Source organism: Nomascus leucogenys, chromosome 11, assembly GCF_006542625.1.
Source record: "Nomascus leucogenys isolate Asia chromosome 11, Asia_NLE_v1, whole genome shotgun sequence".
Lineage (NCBI taxonomy): Eukaryota > Metazoa > Chordata > Mammalia > Primates > Hylobatidae > Nomascus > Nomascus leucogenys.
Window position 1 is genome coordinate 7,583,176 of NC_044391.1, and position 16,852 is coordinate 7,600,027.

Here is a 16,852-nt window from a genome sequence, read left to right on the forward strand (position 1 = left end):
ATGCTCCTTGATGCAACCCTGACTTCCCCTGCTAGAAATGACCTTGCATTTTTGGACACCCCTGGGGCTTTTTGCCTTTGCCTCCCTCAACACACCTCACGTTCCACCACAGTTGGCTTCCTTAGATATGCCTCATCTTACCCACCACAGCTCACTGGGGCAGATGACCCACCCACTCACTGGGCTGTTGATGACCAGCCCACATTCCCTCCACCCACAGCATGTCCCTGCACCTCCAACTGGCAACCCCTGTGTGCCTTTGCCTGAGGTCTTTCTCTGGACCCGAGCCCAGCTGCACATGAATGCACAGGGCATCCCTAGCTGGAAATCCAGGACCAGTCCCCTGTCAGTGATGAATGGGATCCAGTGGATAAAAACTCAGATCCCCATCAATAAAAACAAATCTGGACTCAGTAAGGAGAGGCTTTATTCAAAGGATTATTGCAGGGAGGCGGGGGGATGTTATCTCCCTATTATTGCAATGGGATGAATGCTATGACCATAATAAGGTCTGCAAGCATCTCAAGGTTAGGCAAGGAGGGTTTCCTTTTATAGAGAAGTAAATAAGGGAAAGTGAGATGAAAGGGTGGCAAGATCAGATAGTAGATTGGAGAATGCTCTACCCTGAAGCCAGTCTCTTTCCAAAAGGGACCCTTAAGGAGAGGCTGTGCTGGTTTAGGCTGAGGGTGGGCCAAAGTCCAGGGACCTGGGTGAAGGAGAGAAGCTTAATCAAAGTTTGGTTAAGATGTATTTTGTCAGCCAGGCGCGGTGGCTCACGCCTGTAATCCCAGCATTTTGGGAGTCCACGGCGGGTGGATCTTGAGGTCAGGAGTTCAAGACCAACCTGACCAACATGGTGAAACCCTGTCTTTACTAAAAATACAAAAATTAGCCAGGCACGATGGCAGGTGCCTGTATTCCCAGCTACTCGGGAGACTGAGGCAGGAGAATTGCTTGAACCCGGGCAGCAGAGGTTGCAGTGAGCTGAGATCGTGCCACTGCACTCTAGCCTGGGTGACATAGTGAGACTTCATCCACTCACCCCCTCACCCCCTGCCAAAAAAAGATGCATTTTGTCCTGATCAATCAGTGAGGACAAGCAGTTTTTGAGGCAAAGAAAGGGAATTTGTGCTTCTGGCCTTGTCACAGGTGAACAAAGCAGACCTCTGTGAGTCTTTTCTAAGTCCTATGGGGAAAGGGGGTTCTTAGCAGTAATCTGTCTTCCAGAATGCAGAAGGGCTGGGGGACTCCTAACCTTCACTGTTTTCCAGGATCACAGGGCTTGGGTAAAGTTTAACATTGTCTCAGATAGGAAAATGCTGAGGCCTGTTCTCCATGTGGTTTCCCAGATCCCAGTGGGAGTAACCAGTTCCTTACAGTGGTTACTTGTTAGCTCCACCCCCCGTATTAGCTGCTCTCCCTTCTCTGTCTAATTCCCCTGCTCCCCTGCCTCTGTTTCCTGAAATCGCTTCCCAAAAAATCATTTTCACTGGAATCTTTTTGTCTCAGGGTCTGGGGTAACCCAAACTAGGACATTCACTAAACCTGAGACTCACTAAACCTGAGGTCCTGGACTCAGATGACTGAGGGACCAAGAGATCACCCATAAATCAAAGGATCAAAGAGGAGCTGTGCTGAGCTGGGGACCTTCGGCCCTGTCCATGGAGGGGTCACCATTCACCTGTTCACAGGATCAGTTGTTCCCATGGGAGAATGCAGGACCAGCATAGTTCGATCTTTTGGTTTTTCAAATAAAGCCAGGAATCCACATTTATAATTGGAATACCCTAATTCTTAAATATTGGCAACTAATCAATTATTTTTAATACTGAAAGAACCAAACACAACCCCTCTGGGGGTAAATTTTGACCCAGGCCTACAGGTCACTGGCCTGTGACCCAAATCTTAAGCTCCCTAAAAGTAAGTGCCCCGGGCTCCTTCCTCTTTGAGGCACCTTGCCATGTGAATTTGCAGACGGCGATAGTTACATGCCTAAGGGTAAGAGGTTGGGGGAACCAGTCCATGTGTGGCAAAATCAAAACTGAGTCCTACAAATCTTCCTTTGGGGTCTTTTCCATCACATCATCACTTATTTCTTCATATTTTTATTATTTTTATTATTTATTTATTTATTTATTGAGACAGAGTCTTGCTCTGTTGCTCAGGCTGGAGTGCAGTGGCGCAATCTCAGCTCACTGCAACCTCCACCTCCCAGGTTCAAGCGATTCTCCCGCCTCAGCCTCCTGAGTAGCTGGGATTACAGGCACATGCCACAACGCCTGGCTAATATTTTGTATTTTTAGTAGAGACGGGGTTTCACCTTGTTGGCCAGGCTGGTCTTAAACTCCTGACCTCAGTGTTTTAAGATGATCTGCCGGCCTCAGCCTCCCAAAGTGCTGGGATTACAGGCATGTGCCACCGTGCCTGGCCTCATCACTTATTTAGAGGGAAGATTCAAATAATTCTGAATTCTTAAGTTTGTTAGGAGTGATAATTGGATCATGGTTATCTAGGAAAATATCTTCTTTTTTGTAGATGCTTACTAAAATTTAGGGGTAACATTATATATTTCCAAAACATTTTTTAAAAGATAAAGCAAATATAATAATAGTTAAATCCAGGTGATGAAATATGGGTAGTCATTGTATAAGAATATTCTCTACTTTTCTGTGTGTCTGAAAATTTCATAATATAAAGTGGGGCATTTGGAAGAAGTCTCGTGAATAATGAAGTTCCCAAGTTCAAGGGAAGTGAGAAGGGCCATCCACCTCTGATGGTTCCAGGGGGCTGCAGGGGTCTCTGGCTCTAGGAGACGAGTGGTTGACTTTAGTGTCCTCCTGCGGGCCCTCAGGAGCAGCCTGGTGTCACATGCTCCTTGAAGCACCTCCTGTGGGCCGGTTGTACATGCGGTGAGAGGGTTTCTCTTTGGCCTTTTCCAGACACAGACAGCTGTGAGCGCTGGATGAGCTGCAAAAGCGAGTTCTTAAAGAAGTACATGCACAAGGTGATGAATGACCTGCCCAGCTGCCCCTGCTCCTACCCCACTGAGGTGGCCTACAGCACGGCCGACATCTTCGACCAGATCAAGCGCAAGGACTTCCGCTGGAAGGACGCCAGCGGGCCCAAGGAGAAGCTTGAGATCTACAAGCCCACGGCCCGGTACTGCATCCGCTCCATGCTGTCCCTGGAGAGTACCACGCTGGCGGCGCAGCACTGCTGCTACGGCGACAACATGCAGCTCATCACCAGGGGCAAGGGGGCGGGCACGCCCAACCTCATCAGCACCGAGTTCTCCGCGGAGCTCCACTACAAGGTGGATGTCCTGCCTTGGATCATCTGCAAGGGTGACTGGAGCAGGTATAACGAGGCCCGGCCTCCCAACAACGGACAGAAGTGCACAGAGAGCCCCTCGGACGAGGACTACATCAAGCAGTTCCAAGAGGCCAGGGAGTATTAAAGAGACCGGGATGAGGTGGAGGACGCTGCCTCTGGTTCTGGAGCACACACGTGCTGCACTGACGTGCCGACTGGCGCCGAGATCTTAGCCGCAGTCGTGTATATCTGTATATACCACATGAGTATTTCTCATACATTACGCCAGGGGCGTGTGCCACGCCCAGGGGACTGCCTTGTGAAGCCGCCCTCGCCATCTGCGGAGCTCCTTGAAAGTGCCCCTGGGGAGCGATGTGGGCAGAAGGATGGGGACAACTTGGAAGCCAGAAGAAGAACCTGGAAGCCACAGTCGGTGCGACTCAATTCACACCCGGATCCAGAGTTTCAAAGAGAGGCAAAGGGGGAAAGAGACTGAGGTTGTAAACGTTAGAAGCAGTTTTTACATATAACTTATTTAATACAAATGTGACTTAAGTGTAACCTTTTCTCTGGAGTTGTGGTGAAACTAATCACTTCTGTGAGAGATCAGAAAGAAAGAGACTTAGGGAAGTGGAAGAGAAAGGGAATTTTGGAATTTATTTCTTTAAAAGTAATGCAATGGAAATATATCAAAACATGTAAATGCCCACCTTAAACCACATGTTATTTGGTCATGAGGCACCTTGCTGGAGTCTCAGATTCCAAAAGTCTCTTCTTCAGACTGGGTAGGGAATATGATATTCTAGGGACAAAGCTGAGGACTGGTTTTAAATAGGCTTTAAAATAAAAGATCAATATTATCATAATTCTATCATTCTGCTAAACGGCCCCAAAACAGTAGAATTTCTGCTCATGTCCTAGCAGGTTCAGAAGACTGCAGCCCAGTTCAGACGTAAAAACAAGAAGTAGCACTTTTCCAAAGGAAAACAACAAAACAAATGGGAAAAAGATAATGGACCTCATTTCACCTATTTTAATACTATTTTAACAATATTTTCATCTACCAATATATCCCCAATAAATAAATATAAAAGGGGGGGAGGGTCAGTCTGGGGAATCTTAATTTTTTATGTTTTAAGAAAAGAAAAAAACTGCATTATTTTTGTAAAGTATTTATTGAGTCATGGATTATTGTGCATCAAGCAATTGTTAATATGACCTGGTCCTATAGGGTAGAACTTAGGAAAAATAAAGTTGGTTCTTATTCAATATTTTACTTTGCAAAATTCTAGTAAAAGAGAATATATAATAAAATCATAATAAAAGGTGTTACCTGCATCCTTCATCTATGATACAAATGCCATAAATAACCCGTGTGAAGCAAGACTTCAAGGCAGGGGAAAGAAAATTTCAACCCAGGTGGGAATAAAAGGCTCATTCATTGATTGACATGATTGTGGGTGGTGTAAGTCATGGCATCCTTGGCACCAGGAACATCTACCCAACCCCCAGGAGGCTGAGGCCCATTGACACATGTGTGACTTTTTGCCCGCCCAGACCAAAGGAAGCCAAGCCAGAGCAAAGGCTTAAGACAGCCCAGATGAGCAGGGCCACTTCCACAGAAAATTCTGCAATTACAGTTATAAGTAGAACTACTCATCCTGCAAAGTATTCCTTTTCCCAATGAGAAAACCAAAGCTCAGAAAACATAAAGACATTGGACCCATCTTTCATTTCCTAGCCCAGTATTCTTTCTACTCTAGCACATTTTTGAAGTCCTTATATTCCTGGTATCTTTGGTATTCCTAACCCCACCCTTAAGTTATCCTGACACAATTCTATTCTTATAGAAAACTTTTTACCAGTCATTTACACTTTTTTTTTTTTGGGACAGTCTCACTCTGTCCCCCAAGCTGGAGTGTGGTGACGTGATCTTGACTCACCGCAACTTCTGCCTCCTGAGTTCAAGCGATTCTTGTGCCTCAGCCTCCCGAGTAGCTGGGATTACAGGCATGTGCCACCATGCCCGGCTAACTCTTGTATTTTTAGGAGAGAGAAGGTTTCACCATGTTGGCCAGGCTGGTCTTGAACTCCTGACCTCAAGTGATCTGCCTGCCTTGGCCTCCCAAAGCACTGGGATTACAAGCATGAGTCGCCATGCCCGGCTATTTATACCTTACAGTGAATTATTTACACCTTGGAAGGTATTGCCCACTCTCAGAATATTTATATTTAAGATCTGTGTCTAATCATGGAATGAGAAGACATTCACATCTGAAGCAATTTTTTGCTACAGATGAACTGTACTAGTAAGAAGAGAATCAATGGGTCCATGTATCAGGCAAATAGATTTGGTTTATAATAATGAGGAAATTTTTTTGCAAAGAGAATTGGCTGGCAATGGAATGCATTGCCTTTGAGGTGGCAAGTATCCTGTCAGGACAGGTATTCAAGCAGAGGCTGGAGATTAGTCACATGAACAGCTCAACTGGATGACCAGGAGAGACAAAAATGTACAGGACAAAACCCTCTGATGTGTTCTGTTAAGGGTAAGCACAAAGTACTATGAAGAAACAGAGGTAGAAATCAGGGAAGTATCTGTTGGTTCTAATGAAGGAGTGGGATTTTACAAAGCATAAAAGAGCAAGGGGAAGGGGTGTATTTGTAATAAGAAAATAGTATGGAGAAAAGCAAGGAAACAGGTAAGTACTTGGTATTTTCTGAAAACCGGGAGTTTAAGGTGATGAGCAGAGGAACAACACTGGCAAGTTATGGAGCCATGTCTAAGGTGTTTTTGTTAAGGATTTAGAGTGAAATCTCAAAGAGAACAGAGAGCCTTCATACTACGGTGAAAATGACTAATGTGAGCCATGCTTTCCATGAGCTATTTGCCTTTTAGTATCAGACCTTGCTGACCTAATGAACTGAGAGTTGGAAGGTGGAGTGAACTGGAGGGGAGGGCTCCAGGACTCTGCCTACTGAGAACACCCTGGTCTCCCATGCGTCATCAGATGGTTCCAAACCTCTGGAAACTTGCTGAACTATAATCCACCTCTATTAGGATGAGCTAATTTTCAGTCCCAATGCTTTAGTGGGCCAATGAGTGATCTTCAGAAATTAAGACCTCACTGCCTAGGTTGTCTGATAAGACTAGGAGACTCTCATCTCATTCAACACAGGGCCCCAAGCTGGTGCCAGGGCAACCCCAGGCAGTTCACTCAGTGGGCAGTAGATCATCTGCTCAAGGGCCAGCTTTGCCTGCAGCAGAGTAAGGAATGAGCAGGGCCACTTCCACAGAAAATTCTGTGGAATCCTAAGGAATGTCTGCAGTCTCACTGCAGTCCTTGTAAATATGACCCCTCAGTAGCTGCTCAAATTTTTCTCTTTGAGTGCACTGCCCTTTTGCCTTCGCCTGGAAAGAGAGCCCTAGTAATTCAGTGGGCATCCTGGGTGCCACATCTGAACACAACAGTGTAAACAGAGATGCCCAAGGCCCTCTAGTGGCTGCACATGGGAAGGGTAAAGGAGAGGCCAGGGCAGCCTATACCTTTCTCTTCGGACTCAGTTCATGTAACCGCCATGATTATAGTCTCCCAAGCACCTCAGTCTTTATATCTTAGTGGCCAAGAGGGTAGAGTTCTCTGTCTTAACACCGGGGATTAAAGAACAGCTACTATACAATCCACCATCTTCTGAGCCCACACTTTGTGTCTCTGTGTTAATCATTTTACCACAGGAGACTGGCATTATTACATCCAGTTTATAGATAAGGAAAAGAAGCCCAACAAGGTTAGCTAACTTGCCCAAGGTCAGACCACTTGGTAAATGACAGAGCTCCTTGAAGCCAGCGGTGCCTGATCACCAAAGCCCAGGCTCTTAAACCTAACGCCTGTGCTCTCCTCTCCTCCTAACTCATCCCAAGTTCTGCTGGATCCATTCTTTTCTGTGACTCACTGCCTTTGCTTAGATTGTTCAAAGAGGATCTGGCTTTATCTCTACGTATTTTGCTCAGTTATCTTATAGTCCATGAAAGGATTTTGTGGTTCTATAGCTGAGCCCTTGCTCAGGTTGGGTAAGTCACAAAGCTCAACATTTCTAAAAGATAGCCTGATCCATGGATGAGAACAAAGACGGGTCTGCTTTTCCCACCACACATAAGCCCTGTGCTAACTGCTGCCTGTTAGGTAGAGCTCACGGGCAACATTAACAGGCACGTAACCTTCCTACATGCCCAGGTTCCAGCATTGCCCCTGGCATGCATAGTCAGGCAATGTGCAGAGGGCTTAAGAGTTTGAAGGTTCAGTGGGCCTGGACTCCAATCCTGACTCTCTCACTTGCCTGCTGGGAGTTGTCAGACAAGTTAATACATTGGCATTTAGTCATTTGCCAAATATTTATTGAGCATATTCATATGCCAGATACCAGGGATACAGCGGTGTACAAATCAAAGTCCCTCCTCTTGGAGGGGAGATAGTGGGTAAGTAAATAAGTGCAGAATCTGAGATTATGGTAAGTGATATAAAGTCAAGTTTTTGATCACACATGTATGATATTACATTATTTAAGTTGATGCTGGTTACTGTAACAAATAATCCTCAAAATCACAGTGGCTTAACCCAAAAAAAACTCTACAGAGTATGTTTCTAGCCAAGTGGCCCACCTCTAAGTGACAATCCAAGGACCCAGACTCCTTCCATCTTGTGGCTCTGCCACCATCAAGGCATGACTCTCTAGGATGCCCTGGGGTCATTTCAATCCCAGTCTGTTCAAAAGGTAGAAAGCAGGGAGAAAACTTGTAAAGTTTTTTGTAGGTTCAGCAGTGAAGTACTGTCCATCACTTCTAGTCACTCTCCTCAGCTCTGCTACATGACACATCCTTCTGCAAGGGAGACTGGGAAATGAAGTCCAGATGAGGGGTCCAGGAAGCAGAGATGGGCTGTATGAGCATCCAGTCAGTCTCTGCCAACTACCCATTCCACAAGACAGGAAAGAAAGGCAGCAGAAGAGGCTCTGGGTGGACCCAAAGTGGGTGGTCAAGGGGAGAGATCCTTCTCACTCCCCCACTGTCTTCCACGTTGTACTATAGTGCTAAGCTGGACCCCATTTTCCTTATCTATAAATTGGGGTAAGTCCACCTGTCCAAACTACCTGTTGTCCAGTGCTTTTGCTGTCCCAAGCATCCCCTCAGCACTTTCCATATCTGTTCAAACCAGCCCAACTTTCAAGCAGCAGCTCCCGCATGTCTTTGCCTGATGGCTTTTTCCATCATCATGGAACCCACTGGGCTTGCACAGAAGATTGGATGTGCTGGGAGTCAACAGACTGAGTGCCTGTCAGTCAACTGTTTGGTGATCTTGGGGGAATCAGTAAACCCCTAAGACTCTACTCCTTGGTCAATGAATACCCCAACTCCCTCACCCCTCGAGTGGGGCCATTGTGAAGTGTGTTTTATACCAGTCCACGAGCTCCCAGTGGGATTGAGTTCCAGTTGCCTATAGCAGTAACCTACTTGAAAACACACATTTTATTAGCTTCCTTGCCTTCCCCATCTCTCTTCCCCACTTCCCTACTAGTACTCGCTGGAATCTTCTACCAAATAAGCAGCTTGCTCAGCTCCATCTCTCAAGAGTGTGCTTCCAGGGGACCCCAAACCAACACATCACTTCACGCTTAAATACTTATTAAGTGCTATTCAAATATTATTGTTAATATTTGATATTTACTATTTGATAATAATAAAATAGTATTATTTGAATAGCACCTATTTCATTGTGCACATCTGAAGATGGTTTTGCTGTAGGTGATAAATCTACCCAAGAAGAAGAGTCAATCTCATTCCGGCCAGAGACAGGAGCTCTACTAGATTTTAATACCATTGAGTTGTTAAAAAAAAAAAAAAAAAAAAACCCTTAGTTTTTATGATTAGATTCAACAGACAGAAAATTAATCTGCCAAATGCCGCTAACACTTTTAAGTACTTTTCCATAATTTTAGGATTAATTTCCTTGCTGACTACAGACCCGTCCTACTCTGAGGACCACACTTGGAGTGGGACTGCTCAAATCAACTGAGCAATAGTGATCAAAACCCCTGTGAGTGTCAATTCCATCCCGACGCACAAAGAGTTATGAATAAGCTTCCCAGGAAGTGTTGTGGGGCGGGGATTAGGGCGGAGTTCTCTGTTTGTCATTCATTTACAATTTCCAATGGAAAAATGTGTGGATCGTCCCATTATGCCTGCACAATTTCGGACAAATTAAAGGCTTGCCTCAGTAATTACTGGGTGGGTATATACAGAAACATACATCCATGTCTACAGGTCCTGCATACAGTAGTGTAAATTAAGGCAGAAAGTTTACAGCCAGTTGTTTTTCTGAGGCTTAGTATTGGTTTACCGTATAAGATTAGAAGGAGAGGGACATATTCCAGGATCAGAAGGTAAGATTTTTAAGGAACGAATTTATGAAACTAGCAATTCCTTGTTGAATCCCACCAAAAGAACAAAGTTTAAATGCATACCTTTTTTCTTTTTAATCTCTGCATAGAGATTTAAAAAGCCAAGCTAAAAAGACCAGTGCCTTGCCTGTAATGGCAAAAATAACATCATCCTCAACCGTTTTAGTGGCAGGGGAACCAGTGGGGGACTGGATTGAGAAACAGCTGCAACAGCAAAGCTGGGTAAGAATTTTATGACTTTGCTAATTTTCTATCTGTTCTGGGAGTAATAAATGTGCCCTTATAGATATTCACGATTGCCCTCAAAATGAAAAAAACCTTTTAAATGGCACAGAAAAGCCTTTCATTCTTGAGGCATGTAATTCATGGATGATTTTCAAAATGTCATGTTTGAATTGGGAAAGTAACATTTCTTGAATTAATCAGCCAATTGCTTCAACAATATGACTCAAAGGATATAAAAATTTCAAGGCTGACTTTTAAAAAAGAAGAAGGAATTTTTTTTCTGTGTCGTTTAGTTTATTTTTCACAAAGGTCATAGCTAAATCAGGTTTATTTGCCATGGAAGAGAACAGTCTAAATGAAGTACACTTTTAGTTCTTTAGTAAAAGGGAATGTTAGCAAATTTTAATAAGCACCGCTTTAAATTTTTACACCATTAGACGTGCGGTTTCACTTTGTCTAGTTATACCCTTCTTTATTTCCCTCTCTACCAGATTTTGGTGGTGTTTTTTGTTTGCTTGTTTGTCTGTTTTCACCTTTGGAGAGCTCCACAAATGGAGAAGGAGAAAGGACAAAAAAAAAAAAAAAAGGCAAAGAAAATAAAACAGACTTCCACGACGAAATTCTCCAAGGGGCCTCTAAAGTCACTCACTCCCTGTGTTATCAACATAAGTAAAGGGAGGTCTTTGCAAAGGGAAGACAACAGAGACTTATACCACTGACTTGACTTTTCCCAAAGAGCCTTCAAAAATCCTCCCTTAGGGCTGCCAGGGCCCAGCAAAGACCAGGAAGGGATTCCTAAAGGTTTGAAGTCTCAGAGCCAAGGGATGGGGACTCTGGTCAAGAAAGAATGAGGTGTTCTGTGCTGGTGGCTGCAGAGGACAGAATTTCTTGTCAAGAACATGTCAGGATCCTCACCTGGGGATCCTAGAGAGTGGAGCCCAAGGCCACCTGCTCTGTGTTTCAGGAAAAAGACCACATTTGAGTCCCTCTTGAGGGCTCCCTCCTGCTATTACACGATATTGGAGGGAGAGAGAAAGAACAAAAGCAGTTGATCCAGTGCAAGGAAGATAAAGGCTGGTTCGCACTACTCACCAGCAGCAAATGTAGAAAGCTGAAGCTTAACATCAAACTCACTTTCTGTTCCACTCTTCACTATGTCTACACAGCACCGTTGCAGTCACCCTCCCCACAGCTCTCCTCCCACCCACTCGGCTGCACACTTGACCCTCTTATAGCCAATTGGCCATCCTTTGGGCCAGTCTTTTTCAAAAGTACTTTTGGAACTTTTTATGGAAGTAGAACATACATTCAGAAAAGCACACACATATCACAAGTTCACGGCTCAATGGATTTTCACAAAGTGAACACACCCATGTCACCAACATCCATACCAACACCAAGAAACAGAATATAAGGCTCACGAAGGAGCCCTCTGGGGCTACAGAAATGTTCTGTATATTGTGTGGTTTGATTGTCAAAACTCACTGAAGTGTACACTTTTTAAAAACTGAATTTCTTCATATGTAAATTTTACCACAACACAAAATAAATAAGGCAAAACCAGCATCCCATGCCCCCTGTCCAGTAACAGGCACTCACTCCTCACCAAGAATAATCAGTATCGTGAATTTTACACCAGATTAGTTTTGTCTGATTTTGACCTTCGGGTAAATGGAATCGTACAGCACCCGCTCTGTGAGGTCTGGCATATTTTGTTCAACATTGGATTGTGAAATTCTTCCATATCGCTGCTTGCAGCTAAAGGTCATTCATGCTTATCACATTTCCAGTGTGTGAAGATACCACAATTTTATTTAACAGTTCTACCATGGAGGAATATTTGGATTGTTTCTAGATTGGGGCTTTCACAAAGATTGCTGCTATGGACAGTCCAGTGTGTGCTTTTGGGTGTGTATATTCACACGTTTCCATGGTGAGTAGAATTAGAAGGTCACAGGGCATGCACAGCTTTAGTTGATACTGCCCAGTAGTTTTCCAAAGTGGTTGTCCTGGTGGATACTCTGTTTAGGAGTGTTTGAAAGTTCCCATTCTTTAGCCAATCTCAATTTCACCCCCTTCACTGTCTTTCCTGACTACTCTACTCTGTGATCTCTTAATCATTTACGTTTAAGTCAATACGTGCATACTGAGCCCCATTCACTACGCTGCGTGCTGGGGACACAAAAAGGAACAGACAGGAATCCACCATCAATGAATGCATGGCCCCGTGGGGGTGTCTGTAACACAAAGTGAATCTGATGTAATTCAGATGCTTTTAATACAATGTAAATGGTACCATGGGACCAAACGAGGGTGTGATTAATTATGGCAGTAATAACTAGTGAGCCAGAGTTTATACATTATTATTTAGGAAAATAAACCCAGTGATTCCAAGTCTTGGCAAGGTGATGAGGAAACAGAAACTCTTACCATCACCGCTTATGGTGTTATGAATTGAAGAGTACTTTGCCTATATCTAGTAAGTTGAAGCTGCCACATAGCTGGATGCATCAGTTTTACTCTTGAGGGCCTGTTTTTGTATTGTCAACAAGTGGAAACAGTTTAAATTGTCCACCAACAGAGGAACGGACAAATCAACCATGTTAAGTTCATAATAGAGAATACAATCCAGCTGTTAAATGATATAGACTATTCGTATTGTCAAAAATGTGTCTATACTGTCTGAAAAAGAAAATTGCAGATGGGTGCACGTTAGGTACAGAACATTTGTGTTCCCCCAAAATTTAAATGTTGAAATCCTAACTCCCAAAGTTATGATATTCGGAAGTGCGGCTTATGGGAGGTCATGAGGGTGGAACCCACATGAATGAGATTAGCATCCTTACAAAAGGGACCCCGAGAGGGCTCTCTTGCCCTCTTTCTACCATGTAAGCACAAAATGAGAGGTCAGCAGTCTAGAAACCAGAAGAGGACTCTCAGCAAAATCTGGCCATGCTAGCACCTTGATCTCAGACTTCCAGCCTCCAGAAATGTGACAAATACATTTCTGTTGTTTATAGGCCACTCAATCAATGGTAGTTTGTTATATCAGCTTGAACTGACTAAGACAGTATATAAAAGTAGTATAAAATTTTAATAATTTTAAAGCTCACAATGCAAGGCTATATTCTATCTGGACACCAATATATATAATAAAAATACTAAACTATGCATGGGAAGACTAAGCACCAACTTCAAGACAATAGTTACCTCTGAGATGAATGACAGTGAGTGGGTGGAGGAGGGGATACTTTAGAGGTAACATCTTATTTCTTTAAAAAAAAAAAAGCCTAACAGAATAAAGGACAAAACATTTTATGCTCATCTCAAGAGATGAAGAAAGTATTTGACAAAATTGAATATTATTTCATAATAAAAACTCTCAACGAATTAGGTGTAGAAGAAATGCACCTCGACACAATCAAGACCATATAGCACAAGCCCACAGCTAACATCATACTCATCAGTGAAAAGTTCATTAAAGCTTTTAACCATCAGTGAAAAGCTTTTCCTCCAAGATCAGGAACAAGACAAGCATGCTCACTCTTACTGCTTATATTCAGCACAGTTCTGGAAATCTTAGCCAGAACAAGTAGGCAAGAAAAAGAAATAAAAGGCATCTAAATCAGAAGACAGGAAGTTAATTTATCTCTGTTTGCAGATGGTATTATCTTATATTCAGAAAATCCTAAAGGCTCCACCAAAAAGCTGATAGAATTAATAAACAAATTCAGTAAAGTCGTAGGATACAGAATTAACATACAAAAATCAGCAATGTTTCTATACGCAAAAAAACTATCCAAAAAAGAAATCAAGAAAACATTCTCATTTACAACAGCATCAAAAAAACTAAGTATGAATACTTTTAACCAAATGGATGAAAGATCTGTACACTGAAAAGTATAAAACAACAATGAAAGAAATTGAATAAAAAATAAATACATGAAAGAATACTCTGTGTTTATGGATTGGAAGAATTTATATCATAAAAATGTCCACATTACCCAAAGCAATCTACAAATTCAATGCAATCCCTAACAAAATTCTAATGAAAATTTTTCATAGAAACGGAAAAAACAATTCTAAAATTCATATGGAACCACGAAAAATACTAAATAGCCAAAGCAATCTTGAGCAAAAGGAAAAAAGCTGGAAGAATAACACTATATGTCAAAATATACTACAAAGGTATAGTAATCAAAACAACATGATACTAACATATAAATCAATGGAGCAGAATAGAGAGCTCCAAAGTAAATCTACAAATTTGTGGTCAACTGATCTTTGACACATTTGCCAAGAACACACAATGGGGAAAGGGTGGTCTCTTCAATAAATGGTGCTGAGAAAACTGGACATCCACCTGCAGAAGAATGAAATTGGACTCTCATCTCACCCCACATATAATAGTCAACTCAAAATGGATTAAAGACTTAAATATAAGACCTAAAACTGTAAAACTACTGGAAGGAAACAGGAAAAAAATGTATTGACATTGGTCTTGGCAAAGATTTGTCTCCTGCCCAAATACGTAGGCAACAAAAGCAAAAATAGGCAAATGGGTTTGCATCAAAGGAAAAAGGTTCTGCACAGCTAAGGAAACAATCAAGAGAGTAAAGAGAAAAATTATGGGCTGAGAGAAAATACTTGCAAACCATACATTTGACATGGGGTTAATCCGAAATACATAAAAAACTCAAACAACTTAACAGCAAGAAAACAACTTGATTAAAAAGTGGGCAAAGGACCTGAATAGACATTTCTCAAAAGGAGACATACAAAAGGCCAACAGATATATGTAAAGTTGCTCAATGTCACTAATCAGCAGGAAAATGCAAATTAAAACCACAATGGGATATTACCTCACACCTGTTAGGACGATGTTTATCAAAAAATATAAAGAGGCCAGGCACGGTGGCTCACGCCTGTAATCCCAGCACTTTGGGAGGCTGAGGCGAGTGGATCACCCGAGGTCAGGAGTTTGAGACCAACCTGGCCATCATGGTGAAACCCCATCTCTACTGAAAATACAAAAATTAGCTGGGCATGGTGGCGGGCGCCTGTAATCCCAGCTACTCTGGAGGCTGAGGTGGGAGAATCACTTGAACCCGGGAAGCGGAGGTTGCAGTGAGCCGAGATCATGCCATTGCACTCCAGCGTGGGCAACACGAGCGAAACTCCATCTCAAAAAAATAGATATAGATAGATAGAGATAGATAGATAGATATAGATAGATAGATAGATATAGATAGAGATAGATAGATAGATATAGATAGATCGATAGATAGATAGATGATAGATAGATAATAAAATATTTGTAAGAATGTGGAAAGGGAGAAACTCTTGTACACTGCTGGTGGGAATGTAAATTGCTACAGCCATTATGGGAAACAGCATGAAAGCGCCTCAAAAAATTAAATATAGAACTAACATGTAATCTAGCAATCCCACTCCTGGGTATATATCCAAAGAAAATTAAATCAGTATGTGAAAGAGATATCTGCATCCTCATGTTCATTGCATGATTATACTCAATAGCTGAGATATGAAATCAACACAAGTGTTCATATACAGATAAACAAGTAAGGAAAATGTGGTATGTACACATTATGAGATGCTAGTCAGCTTTTAAAAAGGAAGAAATTCTTTCATTTGTGAGAACATGGATGAACTTGGAGGACCTTATGTTTAGTGATAGAAGTCAGGCACAGAAAGACAAATTCTGCGTGATCTCACTTATATGTGGAATCTAAAAAAATCAGACTCATACCAGCAGAGAGTAGAATGGTAGTAACCAGGGGCTTGGGAGGGGTAAAGGGGTGTGGAAAGGGAAAATGTTGGTTAAAGTGTACAAAGTTTCAGTTAGGAGAAACAGGTTCTGGAGATTTATTGTACAGCATGATGACTGTAGTTAATAATCTATTACATACTTGAAAATTGCTGAGAGTCTATTTTAAATATTCTCAAAAAAAATAGGAATATGGTGATTGATATGTTAACTAGCTTAATTTAATTTTCCCACAATGTATACACATATCAAAACATCACATTGTACACCATAAATACAGACAATTAATCATTTGTTAATTAAGAATTAATTAACTTTTTTAAAAGAACATATATATACTATCTCAAAGTGTTAATACGAGTTAAATCTGAGTATTGGGTAGTGTACAACTGTTACATTATCTTCTGTATATGTGATATATCTTAAACCAAGTACCAAAAGTAAGCAAAACTAAAAGGGAAAATGCGATTATGCCATGAGTTTAGATGGGATCATACAAGGTCATGGCACATGTGAGTTCACAGCCGGCATATGTGAGTTCACAGTCGGCGCATGTGGCCAGTGTATGTGGCCATGATGGGTTGAATATGGAAATGCTGTGGGTGAGACATCCTTACTCACTCACTCACAGGTAATGAAGCCACTCCTACCAGCCTTGCTGGTTCCTCCAAGAGATGCAGAGAGGCACATCCTGCACACCGCCCCGCCACTTCTCCCTTCCTCTCCCTCATGCGCAGTCTGAGATAAACAGAGCACTAGACCCGGAACCATGTTCTAAATTCAGCATTTAGTGGACAGGAGGCCTCAAACAAGTTCCACAGCCCTAATGAGTCGCAGCCTGCTGAATCACACTTTCCACTCTCTCCTGCTCTCCATGACGGTGGACTGAAGGGAGCCAAGGAGACATAATAAGAAAGCAAACTCTGGGGCCCCTGGCTCCCATCTCCAGCTGAAACACCTACTTTATGCTACTCTGGGAAATCATCACACTTAGCCATCTTTAAAACTTTTACAGATGAGGACCCTGAAGCTCAGGGAGTGGGCTTGCCATGATCACAACAGTAGATCCGT

General features: G+C 42.5%; 1 protein-coding gene across 1 annotated transcript in view; it reads left to right on the forward strand.

The window, feature by feature from the left end:
- Nucleotides 1-4,641, forward strand: part of ISM1 (isthmin 1) — a 78,290-nt gene extending 73,649 nt beyond the window's left edge. Inside the window, exon 6 of the mRNA XM_003252878.2 lies at nt 2,940-4,641. Coding sequence (XP_003252926.2) covers nt 2,940-3,457 — 518 coding nt within the window. The 3' untranslated portion in view covers nt 3,458-4,641. The remainder of the gene's footprint in view (nt 1-2,939) is intronic.
- Nucleotides 4,642-16,852: the final 12,211 nt, after the last annotated feature.